The sequence below is a fragment of the Gymnogyps californianus genome, chromosome 7 (genome assembly GCF_018139145.2).
Source record: "Gymnogyps californianus isolate 813 chromosome 7, ASM1813914v2, whole genome shotgun sequence".
Taxonomy (NCBI): domain Eukaryota; kingdom Metazoa; phylum Chordata; class Aves; order Accipitriformes; family Cathartidae; genus Gymnogyps; species Gymnogyps californianus.
In genome coordinates, this window is record NC_059477.1 from 7,163,709 (window position 1) to 7,181,187 (window position 17,479).

Here is a 17,479-nt window from a genome sequence, read left to right on the forward strand (position 1 = left end):
GTCAGACCTCTGTCTCTAGTCTGGTCCGGAGCTTTTGTAAGTGTATATTGAAAATGTATTTAAAAAAACATTTCTTTACCTGACAGCATGACAACATGTCGTTCTCTGCATTTTTGCTCAACTTCAGGGATTTTTGACAATTTGCTATGCAGAAAACAGGACAGAAAATGGAGAAAAATGGAGTAGTGTCACTAAGGATCAGTGTAAATGTATCATTTAGGCGAACGTGTGGGTTTCAGTATGATATTTTTGAGGAAACTTTGACTATTTTCTGGATGCGGCTCATTTTCTCTGCATCTCTTTAAACACAGTTAATGATTATGGGCAATGCTGGGTAAATGCTTCATCTTTGTGCATTCATCTTGCAGTGAAAGGTGCCGCTCATACAGCATTGCTGGCAGCAAAGCGGTACAGAGCACGGCTGCAGTCCTGATGCTGTTTTAAGAGTCTCCTTGGAAATGTCATTGGTGGTAATGGCCAGTCATTTTTAGGTATTTTCCATCAGCTCGTGTACTTGGAGGTAAGAGCTGTGAGTTTGGCTAGCCTCGTTGCAGGGCTGGCCGTTACTGAGCACTTGCCTGGATTGGTAGACAGTGAAGAGATTGAAAAAAATGCATTCTCATGCCTTTTCTATATCTGACACTCTCAACTTCAGAAGCATTTGCCCAACAGTATATCTTGACGCATGGCTGTACCACAGTCCTTTGTTTTCTCCCCATTTTCCAACACGAGAGTGGAAAGTATCAAATCAGCTAAATTCTTTCCTTCTCCCCTTTGGCCAGGAGGTGGAGTTAAAATCAGGCTTTTATGCACTTATGAGCCTTAAGTGGTATTTTTATTAAGCTTCCGCTGTCGTTCCCTTTTACTGAAATTATTGACTATCAACTATCCGGCTTTATGGCCTAAAGTCTTCAAAACTTAAGTATTATCATTCACATAAAGTAGCTATTTTCATGAGTTGCATCTATTCAAGTAACTTTTTGTATATGTGAGGGTCATAGCAATGATAAACGCTCCATCTGCCATTGTTTCTCACACAAATAAAAAAGTAAGAAAAAAAATCATTAAAAGTCATTGGAAAAAAGGTATTTCCCATGGGCCATCAGTTCCTGTATTTAAAATACAGACTGCTGCTTCAGCAGCAGCTACACTTACTCCAATCTCATTTTTTCTTTTTTTCTGTTTTCCTTTTTTGCTTTTTTTTTCTTTCCCCCACTTTTTTTTTTAATCCAGGGTCGTTCAGAAATTTGCAACATTTTAAAATTATCTTTTCAGAGGGAACAAAGACCAGGCCCATCTCATCTCAAAGATGCTATATCTGAGTTTAAGACTGCAGTAAGGTCACTCATAATTTAGCTAGTGTAGATCCGCCAAGGTAAATCAGGGCTCCTGCAGGGCTCTTCTCATATTTTGGCAGCTTACAAAACAGTCTTAGAAATGAAAGAACAAGATCTTCAACACCCGTTTGTGTGTTGGCAAAGCACTGTCCTTACAGCCTCATTTCTCTTTGCCTAGGTAGCGTTGCTGTCTTTTCACTTAGACTGAGCATCTTCATCACACTCCATTACTGCTTGTGAAGAGTATGTTGCATCAACCCAAAATTAGAATGAATTTTTAGAAGGATTTTTTTCAAGGAATTTTCTCTATGGCAAATTTAAGCTTAATTCCATTTCCCATTAGGACAGGCTTTTTCTTTGGGCTTCTGAGTAAAATGCAAATATTTGCATTATTTAAAGATCCCAAAATAAATAATAATTCTTTCTTTTTTCTACACCCCCTCCCTTTTTTTTTGTGCTCAGATGAAGTCTTTTTCTGACTATGGCAACACTGAGGATTAATTTTAGGAAAATAAATATTTACTGCATCATATTGCATCATAACACAAATCTTAAGCTCGTACATATTCACAATTAGACAACTAAAGGAGCTCAGGAGAGTAATTCCTAGTGGTTTTTTGTGTTTTGTTTTTGTTGTGGTAGTTTTTTTTAACAAAGCAGCTCCTAAAATTAAACGTACATGGGTCCACCCTTACAGGGTGTATTCCATTTAATAACCAAATATCTGTGTAGGAGATACTTCTTTCCAGTGGGATAAGCTGATACAGACCATCAGCTATATATCAGAATAGACCATCCTTCTGGTTTGCAGCTGGAACTGTTTCCTACCTGCATCCAGGACTTCTTGGGCAAACAGACACAAACCTGCCTAGGAGTCTTTCAGACGTTGCCCGGTTCTAAGGTCTCTTCTCAATGGCTGGGTATTTAAGTGCTCATGGCACGTAACTTCAAAGCACATAATGTAAGGCTAGTCATGATGGGTCCCTGAAGCTATAAAAAGATAGCAAATTTGCATGAAAAGGTTTAATGGTCTGGAAAGCCATAGTAAAAAGGAATCAGTAAAAGGGTCTGTAAAGAAAAATCACTGAGCCTGCTGGGGGGGATTTCCAGGAGCACTTACTTCCATAGGCACCATGCGCCGTTCAGCAGCACCCTGCTCCTAACAAACATATTGGCTGTGAAAACTCGGTGCACCTATTGAGTTTAAAATAAGGTTTGAAACTTCCTCAGCAGGGCAAATATAATGCTCACGTTTTTGAGACATTGTTTTATATTTAAATAACAAAGCTTCAGATTTGTTTGAGAGTAGAACAGATTGCTATTTTAACTAGTCATGGAGAAGTTGTGTTCTTGAGAGGAACAAAATAGGACAGAAATACCTTTATTTTAATTCAAAGGTGATTATATTCCCTTTTGCTTTCTTAAAAAAAAAAAGCAAACAACTTTTAAAAATATAAGCAGAAGCAGAAAAGAGAAAATACAGGAAGAACAGTGTTTTGAAAACTTAGCAGAAAAATCACTATAGAGGATCATGACAGAAATCTTGCAGAAAAAAAATTTATTAGTCGAGCACAGCAGCCAAAGCTAGAAAAACTAACTCAATACTCACCAAGAACTCTCATCCTGAAAATACAGGTATGCAGACTTCATGTGTCAGTTGTCCCATAGATCAATCACATGCTCAAAGTTAAATGTATTTATAGGACGGGGTCCAATTTTCTGGTTCCCCGATGCCCCAGCCAACTTTACTGGCAATTTTTACTAGGCCAAAAACTAACTGCATGGACAAATTAAAGCTTGAAGAGCCCTAGAGCAACTTTTTAAGACAAATTAATAGCAGCTGGTCAATTGACAGTCAGTTAATCTGAGGTGAAATAAACAAACAACTCACCCTTGCCCTGTCCTTTGCCCTTCCTCGGGTCCTGAAACGCCTTACGCAAGATGTGGTCATACCCCTTGGATTGAGGGCTGCCGGGCATGAACACTGACATTTGTTCCAGTGCTCAGTTTTCATGCTCAAGAGAGGTTTTCAGTCCATCTCCAGGGCTGCAAGTTCTGCAGGGTTAAAAGGTACTTCATTTAGTTTAGTGTGTCGCTGGAAGGATCAAATAGAAAACCTTGATTCTCCCAAAGAGTCTAATTACGTTAGACATTTACCTGTCAATGAAATTACATTAAGTAGATATGAAAATCTTTAGATGTCTACATGCCTGCTATAAGGAAATTAAACGCCAAAAATCAACCCCAGGATGTTTTTAAATCAAAATTCTGCTCTAATTAAAGTGTGTGACTGGACTATTTAACGTAGAGGAGTAAAGGAGATTAATACCAGGCTCCTTCTTCCCTTGCTTATCATTAAACAGTGATGAACATTCAGTGAAGAAGATACTATCTAGAGTTAAACCTTCTTTCTTTTCTACAGCAAAGCCTTGTTCAGTTCCGCCTTGTATGGACTCCAAAAGAGTAGTGGTAGAGATGGGGTAGATAAATTTTTCTCCATTATAACTAGACTTGTGCTTTCTCATAAGCACTAATGAAGACTTCCTTCTTAATGCAAGTATCCAAGCAAAGATCTGTGGCCAGCACTCTCACCTTATAAGTGCATGCTCTGCCTGGAAGTAGGTTTTAAAGCACTAGAATAAATAAATAATTCTACAGATCTATGCACAACAGTTAGTTTTAATGGCAAAAAAACCCAATCAAGTGGTTTTCTGAGTCCCAGTTAAAAGTAATTATACAGTATAAGTGCTTTAAGTAAGTTAATGAGACACACAAATCTGATAACAAATTGCTGTCTCATCATAAGCTTCCTTTCAAGTGAATTCAATCTTAACATTGCAGGATGCTGTTCTGCGTTGCTTTGCTCTCCACTGAGCCTAGCGCTGTCCCTGTTCACATCCGTCTCACTCCATTTAGTGCAGGGGCTGCGGAATTCAGCTGTTTGCATTAGTAGGTGTATGGTTAACAAATTTGGTGTTTCAAAGAAATGAGGATGGCATTAGGAAGCAAACAGCACTAATTGGAATAAATTTTGCTGTTTCCTTCTAATTTCACTGTGTTATTTATCTTAATGCTAGGGTGTTTATCTAAATGTGAAATACTGTCTGTGTGTTTATTAGGAAGCTGAGAAACCAGTTTTATAATTATTTGCATGTCTTCAATAGCATTTTCAAGTACGCACATAGCAGAATACTGATTAGGTGTCTTGTACGTAATAAGTGTTTTGGTTGGAATTGGTTGTCTGCAGGTAATCTTGAAGAGAAAGTAAAGGTAGGGTGGGTTTTTTTCCAGCCTCTGATGTTCCATTAATGTACGGTCTTTTGGATACCACTTCTTCCTTGGGCCCATCCTCCTCCAGTGCAGTGAAGCAGTGAAACAGTGGGATCATTGCTGGTGGAAAGTCCTTTGCCTGAAAGGAGAATGTCAGAAGGGAGCAAGAAATCAAGGAAGTAGCATCTGATGTTGATGGCCTTGTGAGATTTAGGTCACTATCACATCTCACAGCTAATGGAAAGTTTCATGTAAGGTAATCAAAAAGATCTGACAATATTCTTGGTATCTACTTTCCCAGCCAGCCTCCTTGTAAACTTGGTATGAAACTGAAACTCACTATACACTGCTTGGAAATGAATTTGTTAAGATCAATGAGTAATTTGATCAATGCATCTAATTGCCTTTTGCTTTGGTCTCACTGCCTTGATAAGGACAAGAACCTTATAAATAATTAGATTTGGTACTAGACTGCATTAATATTATTAATGTGTTCTATTTTTTATTTATTCCTTCAAGTGCGTCAGTGGATGATGTACAGACTGCTTACATGAGAAAAAAAGTGATATGCAAAGATATTTTAAAAAATTATATGTACCAAGTAATACCAAGATTGATAACACAGGAGATGTTAGTAAATCATACATTTTATTCAGTGAAATCTGCTTCTTCATACTGTCTTTATAATACCTACTAAATATACCAGAAATTAAGAAATCCATTGTTAATTGTGTCTGTGGGTGTCACAGTTAATTGACTATAGAGAAATGTGCTCTTAAGCTATGGCTGATTTTTCCCTTGATTTATTTTTCTTTTTTTTTTCTTTTTTTTTTGGTAACAGCATATTTTTAGGCAGACTCTTGCATATAAATGCAGCTAATATATAGAGTAGTTTTGCCAAATCAAGAGTATTAGCTCGAGTGTTTTGACAATGTTCAAAATACAGTTTTGCCTTTTTTTTTTTTTTTTTTTAGTTACTGGGACAGAAAAAAAATGCTTTAAATACTGTTTGTGAAACAAGGTTACAGTGGAACATCTGTCAGGTCTAATGTGGTCTAATCCAGAGGATCAGACCAGAGCAGTCTAATCCTCTCTGGGGTGACTATACCAGTAAATTATCCTGAAGAAGGGGGTTATTTCTGTAATACATTTTACTTTGCAGTGACTGCAGGCCTGACCCTTTTAAGTCTACAGTAAATGCAGAATAGCTTACTGCAATAAAAGGAGCTCACATTTATTGTAAAGTAAGAATATTCACACTGGCAATCACCATGGAGAAGATGATGTATTATAATTTCACACTCTTTTTTTTTCTAGCTGACCTTTCTGTAGACAGTAGAAGTATGAACCTGAAGAGCACTCCATAAAAATATCCACTAGATTGAGGCATCCATTCAATTCTCCAAAGTTATCTGTGTAAGGTGTTGAGTGTTTCTGTAGCTTTCCTTCTTTTTCTCTCATATAATGGGAGCAGAAATTCCAGTCTAGTTAGTTACAGGGAGACCCTCTGTGGATGAAGCCTGCTCTTAATCAAATTTATCAGACGTTTGCAGTGGCATTTGCCCAGGCTTAAGGCTTTGGAGGATGGAGAAGATGGATTTAGAGAAATAAAGCCAGCTGATAGATGTGATCGCTTATTAGAGATCTTTCATATAAATTATGAAAAATAGCTACAGTGAATTATAGCTGTAGCCTTTCAGATAATAAGCCTTTCAGAAAAAAATAATGAAACTAAGTGACACTCAGTTCTGAGTTTCATTACCAAGCTGAGTCATAATTCAAAGTTCTTTTAAAACTTCCAGGATGGTTTGCAAATCTTGATGAAATTGAGCCTAAGCTTGATCACATTTAACCATTTTAAGTGAGTTTTTTGGCTGCTACTTTACTCCAGGAATATTCCTCTCCAATAAGTTTCCAGGTCATTTCTGTCATTGCTCAGTACTATCAAGGTCCAGGGAGTGTAAATTTTTTACTGTCAGTTTTTGGGCAGTTATCCCTCATCAAAATCGATAGAGCTTGCGAAAGCCTCCTCTTCCAAGGTAGTACTCCTTGTGAAATCAATAGAGTAGCCTAGCAGGCAGAGAACCAGCAGCCTGTATTCTCCTGTTTCCATTCCACATTCGTCCTTGAAATCAGACTTTCCTCGGCTCCTGATGCCAACTAGCAACGGCAACTTATCCTCAATCCTGACACAGTCCAGGGGATCCCATGGCCACAGGGAATCTCCTGAACACCCTCCATTAAGGGTTTTATTACGGGGTTTTTGTGCGTATGTATGCAATACAATAAGCTTAAGTCTTGGAAAGCACTAACAGAGAAAGGTGGTTGGAGAGGTGATTCAATATCTTTTCCCACCAGATGAAAATAAAATTCGTAAGTCTCATCTGGGAGTCTTAGGAGCTAACATGAAGAAACTACCTTTTTTTAATGTTTCGTGATTGTTTGAAGTGCAATACAATGCAAAATTTTGTAAAAATAAACACTTCTGCTACTATTGCTTTAGAAATTTTTGCTGCAAATATATTCCTGTTGGAGATAGATACTTCACTGCCCACAATTAATAGTTAATGCTATTGCCCATGCTTGGATCCCAAAGCTGGTAGCTCAACCATGAGGTTTGTTAACGGCCATTGCTGCCACTGAGGAAACGTGAAGTCGGGTGAAGTTTAGTAGTTGGATAGAAACATCTCCTGCCAGCAAAATATTACACAGCAGCAAAGGATGTAGGTGATAAAGAAGTTCTATAAAAATGTTGGCTTAGCACTCTATGGTGATTTTTAAAAATTCATATGTTAATACTTACTACAAAAAGGAACAGGGAAGAAAAATCATGTCTTCTTTTGGAGGCTGAAAAGAACAAGCAAAGGTAATGAGTGACCTCAATAGAAGGAATGCCTGAATAAACTAGAACTGTATCATTCAGAGATACACATACCTGAGAGCGAGTGTGGTAGGGGGTGTATATAATTATGAATGGCCCAGATAAAGGGAATAAAAAATGGGTGTTTATGACTTCTTCCAAATATGAGAACAAATAAAAGTAGCAGAACGCAGCTTCAAAACAAAGAAAAAGGAAGGGTCCTTAGTTAAGGGTCAGTTACCTTAGTTGTACAGAATAAAATCTTACACAGGTTTAGAAGGTTGACCTTATCCAATACAATCATTCATATGTTCCTAAGATCAAATTCTTCTAGTTTTTAAAGATCTCAGTCTTGTCATTTAAAAGTCCTGTTTTTCTCCTCCCCTGTGCATGATCGAACTCCATTATTACAGTCTGTCTACTTATTTGCATCTAATTTAGATGATATGATGACATTCTTTACTTGCTTCTGAAACTGTGATGTAATATTGAAATGTAAAATTAACCCTACCCCCATAAGAACCCTAGCTGAAGGAATTTAGTAGTAGAAACACCAAGATCATGATGAGATTTTATTACTTTGCAGTAAAGTTGTTCATGGGGTTCCAGTGTCTCTGCTCCATTAGGATGCATTGAGATGTCACATGTAATTGCATTCAGGTTAGGTTCTGCTATATAAGAAGTATATTGTTTAAAAAATGGTGCTTTATGTCAAGGGGAACACCAATGAAGTTACGTAACTTTATTCAAGGTATTATGCTATGTTAGTAAGTCTTGCAGAATTTTGCTTGAGGGTTAATCAACATGTTGTGAGATCTTTATATAAAGAAAAATTGTTATTCAATTCACTGATCTTGTCTTAGAATCTATCACATTCGCTCTCATCCTTCACAGATGTCATATCTAATATTTCAGAGTTCTGATAATTCCCCCAAATCCAGAATTTTTTTTCTCTTGTTTTAAAAAAGCGAAATTAGGTGGCATCCCTTTGTAGACTATGAGAACTACTTTTAAAGTGTTTCAAGGGAGTATATCTCCTTAGGTTCTCAATATGCTGTCTCCACTGCTTTCTTAAATGTAGGTATCTTGGTAATTCGTGAAGTGGTTCAAAACCTATAGTTTCTAGTTGATACCAAGAACTAAGTGCAGAGTTTCCAGGCTAGGTTTCCATACAGCATAAATGTATTTCAACATGTAAAATACTGCTGTTTCTTGAAATAAAATGCTAACGCACTTTGGTTTTAAATGAAACAGATTTTGTGAAACATTGTTTTAGAAATCTGTTAGGAATGTGTGAATTCCTCAGGCGTCAGCCAGTTTTCAAAGCACCATTCTGAAGTGACTTTTGCAGTTCTTTTAGTGCACAAAATTTTGATGAGAGTGTACCTCAGTTTGGGTATGAATCAATGGTGTTTGCTAGCAGTCCAGTCACACTGAATTATATTTAAAAGTACTATTTTAAATAAGTACTTTGTGGATATAATTCTAACTGTATGACTATTATTCCTCTTTTTTTTTAAATAAACATCATTTTCATGAAAATATTATCATGTGATAAAAATAAATTTTCTATTTTAAACTCCAAAAATGTATTGGAGGTATAGGAGTCCTAAGCTGTGAAAACTGCTGGCAAATAGGGATTCCCCGTGTTCCCCCCCACCCCCATTAACTCAGTTTTGGGTGTTCTGATTACGAGATCATAGTTTATCTTAATCTAACCTAACAAGGAAGAAGGCAGAAACAAGGGGAATTTAGGGTCAGTTCCAAAGAGCTCACAGTTACGAAATTTTGTGAAACAAATCAAAGGGGTGTAGTTTCTTAAAACAATATTTGTCATGTTTGGGATTTCATAGTGTGATTCTATCCCAGACAGACTTGCCAAAAGCAGAAGTCATTGCACTGAAGTTATATGTGTTCAATGTTTAACTGGTATTAAACTAATTTGAGGTGACAGACCATTTCCATGCTCTTTCAGAACAGGCCATGTTATCATCAATGTATTTAGGAAATTAATAAATATTACTTTTATATAATTTGCTCATAAATGATAAGTAAGGTTGGTTGTAATGCTTTTGCTAATGTATGGTAAATGGAGATGTGCGTCTGTCCTTCTAATATTGGATGATAAATAACAAAGCTATGGAAGATACTCATTACATCTCAGCTATGAAAGTGTTCCTCATGTTTTCATGTATACACGCATTCAAGAAGGAGCCAGTAGGTTTTCTTTAATTTTGTTTTCTTTTTAATAAGCATACTTTGTTCTAAAAGCCTGATAACTAAATTACTGGAGTTTATATCTTCATGCTTATTCTGCTTGGGTATATTACCTAGCAGATCTTTGAAGCAGCGAGTCTGGGATCAAAATTAACTCGAAAATAGCCTTCAGCATGATAAATATTTGTATTTAGACACAACCTGGGGAAATCCTTCTAGCCTCTGACAGAGCCCCTAAGGGGGAGCTGGCAACTGTATAGCAAATTGAAGTGTGCAAATCTTCAGCCTCACAGCAGATACAGTAAATATGTGCAGTGTAACACAGCAAATATGTGAAGGCTTTTAGTTACGGAGGTGTGTAAATGTTTACAAATATGATTAACTGCAGAGTACAAAATCCATTTGCAGCATCAAAGGCAAAACTAAAATTACTTTTTCCCACCCCCCTCCAGGATTATGCTGAAAAGAAAAACACGATAGCAAAAGCTCTGGAAGATCTTAAAGCCAACTTCTACTGTGAACTCTGTGACAAGCAGTACTATAAACACCAGGAGTTTGACAATCACATTAACTCTTACGATCATGCTCACAAACAGGTAAGAAGAATCTGCTCACTACTTCAACTTAGTTTCAGGTAGAATAATGAAATAAGATGTCCTTCAGGTGGGCTTGGAAATCACAGTTGAGTTGTGCCCAAATTTCAGGTTCTGGGAAGCAAAATACACTGTTTTCTTAGAAACAAATCTTAACATGAAGATTTTACAGTCAAAAATTCTGAGATGAAAAGAAAGGGAAATGTGAACAGTTAAATTGTGAAAAGGAACAGGGAATGATTGAAAAATACGATTAAAAGTGTAAATGTAGAATTTCCTTGTTACCAGTTTAATTTTGCACATAAATACTGTCGTGTACCTAAGAGATGACTTACTGGTAAGTATTTGTTGCAACAGGTGTGGATAGGAAACTTGACACACTCTTTGGTAAACTTTCTTTTAGTGCAGATACAGTTCCGAAATGGGTGACGATTTTACTTAAATGCATTGAATATAAAAAAACTGTGGTAATGAAAAGTTTCTGGCTCAGCTCACAATAAGATATGTGTTAGTTTTAAAACATTGATATTTACACTTTTACCACCACATTTTATCACCGCACCTCCAAGTTGAGTGTCCTACTTTGGTAACATAAAAGCAGTGCTTCCACATAACAAGAGAGGCAATGCATCCCAGTGCAACGTCTTGGTTTCCGGAGGGGTCAGGACTATGTAATTCAGAGGAAAATACAATGCATCTTCATAGAATCATAGAACAGTTTGGGTTGGAAGGGACCTTAAAGAACATCTAGTTCTAACCCCTGTGCCATGGGCAGGGACACCTTCCACTAGACCATGTTGCTCAAAGCCCCATCCAACCTGGCCTTGAACACTTCCAGGGATGGGGCATCCACCACTTCTCCGGGCAACCTGTTCCAGTGCCTCACCACCCTCACAGTGAAGAACTTCTTCCTTACATCTCATCTAAATCTACCTTCTTTCAGTTTAAAGCCATTACCCCTTGTCCTATCACTACATGCCCTTGTAGAAAGTCCCTCTCCAGCTTTCTTGTAGGCCCCCTTTAGGTACTGGCAGGCTGCTACAAGGTCTCCCCGGAGCCTTCTCTTCTCCAGGCTGAACATCCCCAACTCTCTCAGCCTGTCTTTGTAGGAGAGGTGCTCCAGCCCTCTGACCATCTTCATGGCCCTCCTCTGGACTTGCTCCAACAGGTCCATGTCCTTCTTATGTTGGGGGCCCTAGAGCTGAATGCAGTACTCTAGATGGGGTCTCACAAGAGTGGAGTAGAGAGGGAGAATCACCTTCCTCGACCTGCTGGTCACACTTCTTTTGATGTGGCCCAGGATGCGGTTGGCTTTCTGGGCTGCAAACGCATGTTGCTGGGTCATGTTGAGCTTCTCGTCAACCAACACCCCCGAGTCCTCTGCAGGGCTGCTCTCAATCCACTCATCGCCCAGCCTGTATTTGTGCTTGGGATTGCCCTGACCCATGTGCAGGACCTTGCACTTGGCCTTGTTGAACTTCATGAGGTTCACACGGGCCCACCTCGCAAGCCTGTCAAGGTCCCTCTGGATGGGATCCTTTCCCTCCAGTGTGTCGACTGCACCACTCAGCTTGGTGTCATCAGTAAACTTGCTGAGGGTGCACTCAATCCCACTGTCCATGTCGCCGACAAAGATATTAAACAGTGCCGGTCGCAATATTGACCCCTGAGGAAGGCCACTCGTCGCTGGTCTCCACTTGGACATCGAGCTGTTGACCGCAACTCTTTGAGTGCAACCATCCAGCCCATTCCTTATCCACCAAGTGGTTCATCCGTCAAATCCATGTCTCTCCAATTTAGAGACAAGGATGTTGTGCGGGACAGTGTCAAATGCTTTGCACAAGTCCAGGTAGATGATGTCCGTTGCTCTTCCCTTATCCACCAACGCTGTAACCCCATCATAAAAGGCCACCAAATTTGGAAGGCACGATTTGCCCTCAGTGAAGCCATGTTGGCTGTCACCAATCACCTCCTTATTTTCCATGTGCCTTAGCATAGTTTCCGGGAGGATCCGCTCCATGATCTTGCCAGGCACAGAGGTGAGATTGACTGGCCTGTAGTTCCTTGGGTCTTCCTTTTTTCCCTTTTTAAGTATGAGGGTTATGTTTCCCCTTTTCCAGTCAGTGGGAACTTCCCTGGACTGCCACGACATCTCAAATATGATGGATAGTGGCTTAGCCACTTTATCTGCCAGTTCCCTCAGGACCCACAGATGCATCTCATCAGGTCCCATGGACTTGTGCACCTTCAGGTTCTTTAGATGGTCTCGAACCTGATCTTCTCTTACAGTGGGCAGTTCTTCATTCTCCCAGTTCCTGTTTTTGCCTTCTGCGACTTGGGCAGTGTGGCTGGAGCACTTGCCAGTGAAAACTGAGGTAAAAAAGTAGGTGAGTTACCTCAGCCTTCTCCATATCCCAGGTAACCAGGTCTCCCATTTCCTTCTGGAGAGGGCCCACATTTTCCCTAGTCTTCCTTTTATCACCGACATACCTATAGAAGCTTTTCTTGTTGCCCTTGATGTCCCTGGCCAGATTTAATTCTATCAGGGCTTTGGCTTTCCTAACCTGATCCCTGGCTGCTCGGACAATTTCTCTGCATTCCTCTCAGGCCACCTGTCCTTGCTTCCACCCTCTGTAAGCTTCCTCTTTGTGTTTGAGTTTGTCCAGGAGCTCCTTGTTCATCCACGCAGGCCTTCTGGCATTTTTGCCTGACTTCCTCGTTGTTGGGATGCATTGCTCCTGAGCAATGGGCCCCTGAAAAGCTCCTGAGCTTCTTGGGCCCCTCTTCCCTCGGGGCTGTATCCCATGGTACTCTACCAAGCAGATTCCTGAAGAGGCCGAAGTCTGCTCTCCTGAAGTCCAGGGTAGCGAGCTTGCTGTGCGCCCTCCTCGCTGCCCTAAGGATCTTGAACCCCATCATTTCATGGTCACTGCACCCAAGGCTGCCCTTGAGCTTCGCATTCACCACCAGCCCCTCCTTGTTGATGAGAACAAGGTCCAGCATAGTACCTCTCCTCATTGGCTCCTCTGTCACTTGGAGAAGGAGGTTATCATCAACGCATTCCAGGAAGCTCCTGGCTTGCTTATGCCCTGCTGTGTCATTCGTCCAACAGATATTGGGGTGGTTGAAGTCCCCCACGAGGACCATGGCTTGTGAACATGAGGCTGCTCCTATCTGTCTATACAGGGCCTCATCCGCTCGGTCTTCCTGGGCGCGTGGCCTGTAGCAGACCCCCACTATAATGTCACCTGTCCCTGCCCTCCCTTTAATCCTGAGCCATAAGCTCTCGGTCAGCTCCCCATCCATCCCCAGGGGGAGCTCCATGCGCTCCAGCTGCTCATTGACATAGAGGGTGACACCCCCTCCTCGTCTCCTCTGCCTGCCCCTCCTAAAGAGCCTGTATCCTTCCATTCCAACACTCCAGTCACAGGAGCCATCCCACCATGTCTCCGTGATGCCAATAAGATCGTAGCCCTGCAGGTGTGCGCACGCCTCTAACTCCTCTTGTTTCTTCCCCATGCTACGTGCATTTACATAGAGGCATTCAAGTTGGGCCCCCAATGAAGCTGACTTACTGGCTGGAGTGGCTGGAACTCCTTTGTGCTGCTCTTCAGGTGCTCTCCTGCTGACCTGTGATCCCTCTCCAGGCTCTGGGCATCTATTGCTGGCACTGGCATCAAACTGGGAGGAGTAGGATGGATTGAGGTTCCCCTCCCCCAGCAACTTTAGTTTAAAGCCCTCTTCACCAGCTTGGCAAGCCTATGGCCGAAGATGCTCTTCCCCTTCTCTGACAGATGGACCCCATCAGTTCCTAGTAGACCCCATCTTGACTCCACTGAAGAAGTAGTAATAACTGTACAGGAAATTTTTACTTAGTCCACTTAGCTGGTAATTACTCTATCTTTTTTTTATCTGGTGAAATCATATGGTTGTGGATTTGGATTGATTGCTTTTCATTCTAATTGAATCTCCCCTTGTCCTGTAATTCTGCTTAGGGTGAACATACATGAGTTGCTACACGTGTTTTATATCTGTATTATGTAAGCCAATAATTTGCTTTTCTTTCCTTCAGCAATTCCACCTGAAACACTTCCCTCTCTCTCACTGGTATTTTTATTTAGCCCATAATTTACACTGTCAGCGTGAGTGTTAGATTTAGTTTTGAGAACTACAGAGATGTGGACCTCAGCAGCAATAGCAATCTATGAGAAGCTGGAGGGAAAGATATATTAGATAAGAAATTAGCAGGTAGCTTCATTGCATCCTATAGATACTTATTATGAGTTGCAAATATTTTTAGTTAAAATACAGCTGGAACTGATTCTTCAGGTGTTATGTTCACACAGCAGCACCTCATTGATGGAAGGCAGGAAAAAAGAAGTGATAAGCAGAGTCTTCCCTGCTTGAAGTCTCTGAGGATTTTTATTTATTAATTTTTAAGTGCTCTGAAGCACTTTTAAATAATGAGAACCTGAAGGCTGCAGTGTTCATTCCTCTATTCAGTATTGATGAAAAATTGATTTTGAAACTGAGGTCAGGTGTGAGACTGAACAGGGACTTGTTTGCAGGGGTTCACATAGTTATTCTTGTTTTCTGACGGCTTTAGACAGGAGATGGTGGGCACTGCACAGCGTCTGATGGAGCACAGCAGATCCTGCCTCTCCATCTTTGGTGTAGGGGGCCTGTGTGTCTGTGTTTGGTGAAACACAGTTAGCCACCCTCTTCCTCTCTAAGACCTCCACGACTCTAATCTCCCTGGTAGGAAATCAGACAAAAGTTTCTAGTTTTCCAGTAGGAAAAAATATATGGATGCTTGTTTGGGCAAAGTAATAATTTTCTGTAATATTACTGGCAAAAAAGACTATTGATTCCTGAGATTAAACATTAGGTCAAGTTTAACTCTTCTGGAGTGTTTTTTGTGGTGGTTTCTACTGGCATTATAAAGAAAAAACATTCCTCTTCCCATATTTCGAGTGAAAACGGAGGCAGGCAGCATATGCTGCAGTGCAGGCTCACTCAGATTTCCTCAATTTTCAAGCAACTTCATACCACGTGCTTTTTTTGAGTAACCTAATTTTACTATGTGTGCTAGAGCCTTTTGCAGGTGCTACTGTTGAATGCTCTGATTTTGTCTTGAAACTTCATACCTCAATGGCAGAAGTTTTCCAGCAGTTTAGTAGGGGTGAGAGGAACAGATAATCTGTCTTTGGATTTTGCTTCATATTTTTCTCTAACTTTCTCCCTTTGATCACACGTTTCTACTAATAATGGACAGGTAAGGGGAAGGACTTACTAGAAGTTTCCCATGATCCAAGAATAGTTGCAAGCATATGCAGCCAGTTCAGTTTCAGTGATCCCAGCACCTGACAGTGGTTTCTATATGATCAAATGGATGAAAGCGCTGCCTAAACCTGAGTTCATCCCAACTGTTCTGAAAAGCCATATTTTTATCCTAATTGAGCACTCTGTTATCACACCATCTAAGCCATGGGATGGTTTATCAGAGAAAATGTTCATAACAGCTCCTGTACCTTAATTTTATTGTAGAAGATTTTATTTTTATTTCCACTGATTCAAAGGTTGCTAGCACAGAAAATATACAGGATTTAAAATAGAAGATTTTATAATTATGTGGTTTTCCTCTATTGGATGGGGGGCCCTGTACTTGTCAGGGTTTGGTTGTGTTTTGATTTATTGTGTCTTATAGCTTCTGAACACCTGCTTTAAGATAGTATGAGGTCCTTCGGACTGGTCCAGAAAGAAAGGATAGGAATGGGGCAAAACTAATTTTATTTCCTAGGACCTGAAGGAGTTCAGACCAGTGTCTCAAGATCTCCACTGCCTCTGTTAGTGTTTTCTTGTTCTTAGCTTTGACAATATGGTTTGGAGAGCAATATCTGCAGCCTTTATGAAGTACTCCTGGAAAAGCAACTTGCAAGCAGTCAGCAGTAATGGAGAAAAATGAACTCTTTTGTTTGCTTTGAAAGCCTAGACAAAAAAAAGAAAAAAAACCCCAAAATATAATGTAGGTGTCTTTAAAAAAAAAAAAAAAATGTTCTGGGCTCAATACGGAGGGAAATGTAACTAAGGCAGACCCACTATTATTTAATATAGTAATGAGAGAAATGCTATTTGATGATGATGGTCTAAAATCATGGAATGCAGCTTTTGAGACCAACGCCAGGACTTTAAAAATGTCTGTATGATTTTATGCAGCATTTCTTAAGTATTTGGAAGTGCACGAGGAGCTCTCTGAAGTGCTGTATTCATGCAGGGTGAAAAAAATCCTGCCTGTGTTCCTCGAAATGCTGCAGTTTTGATAAATGTGACTGAGCGTTAAGTCTAAGGCTCTGAATGACCTTCGTCTCGTAGCTGTTCAGAGTCAGTGAGTTGTTTTGTCTTGTCGGTGAAGAAGGCTGGATCACACGGCTAGGTCCCCTACATCGGTCATTCCTCTAGAGACTTTTGTCGCTACAAGAACAAAGTGGTTTTATTCCTGTATTTGAAAGTCTTCCTCTCCATCCCAGAACAACTGATTAATCACCTAATATCATGGCAGCACACCCGAGCTTGGTGCTGTTTCCTCTCCCAGGAGTGCTCTTCCAAATACCAAACAACAACAAAAAAAAAGCTGTGATGAAAAATAAAATTAATAGCCCTAATGTATTTGCATCTAGATATGCAAATACAATCAATTAAGTAAATTATAAGTAGGAATTTCTCCCCACAAAATCAGAGGTCATTTCTCAAACTGTGTCTCCCTGGATGAAAATTATCTCCCTGCTCTAAAAATATATTTAGAATTGTATGGAAGTACTAAACCACAAATTATGCAGAAAGACTAAATTAGTAGGTGTCGTCTTTCCCTATTACAGACACAGATTTCTCCTGTCTACATTTTTCTCCTCTCTACATGTTTTTCTTCTTTGCAGATTTGTTAGGAGATCAATGCCAAATAGGTTAGAGAATATCAATCTGTAGCCAGTCAGAAGTCCAAACTTGGAGCATCTTTATGTTCATAGATGGAATATGGGTAAATATTTCATGGAATATGGGTGAAGAAAAAGAAATTCAGAAGTGGATGGGTGTGGTTAGGCATAACAATAATAAAACCATGATTTTACTAAAGGTTTACCTCCTATGAAGTATGAAGCATATAAGGTGTAAAGTAAGAGCAGTATAGCAGATTTGGGGATGCCAGT

At 39.9% G+C, this 17,479-nt stretch overlaps 1 protein-coding gene across 1 annotated transcript in view; it reads left to right on the forward strand.

Annotated features, from left to right (window-relative positions):
* The window catches only part of ZNF804A (zinc finger protein 804A), a 155,037-nt gene that overhangs the window by 105,929 nt on the left and 31,629 nt on the right, over positions 1–17,479 (forward strand). The window contains exon 2 of the mRNA XM_050900227.1: positions 10,137–10,280. Within this exon, the coding sequence (XP_050756184.1) occupies positions 10,137–10,280 (144 nt within the window). The remainder of the gene's footprint in view (positions 1–10,136; positions 10,281–17,479) is intronic.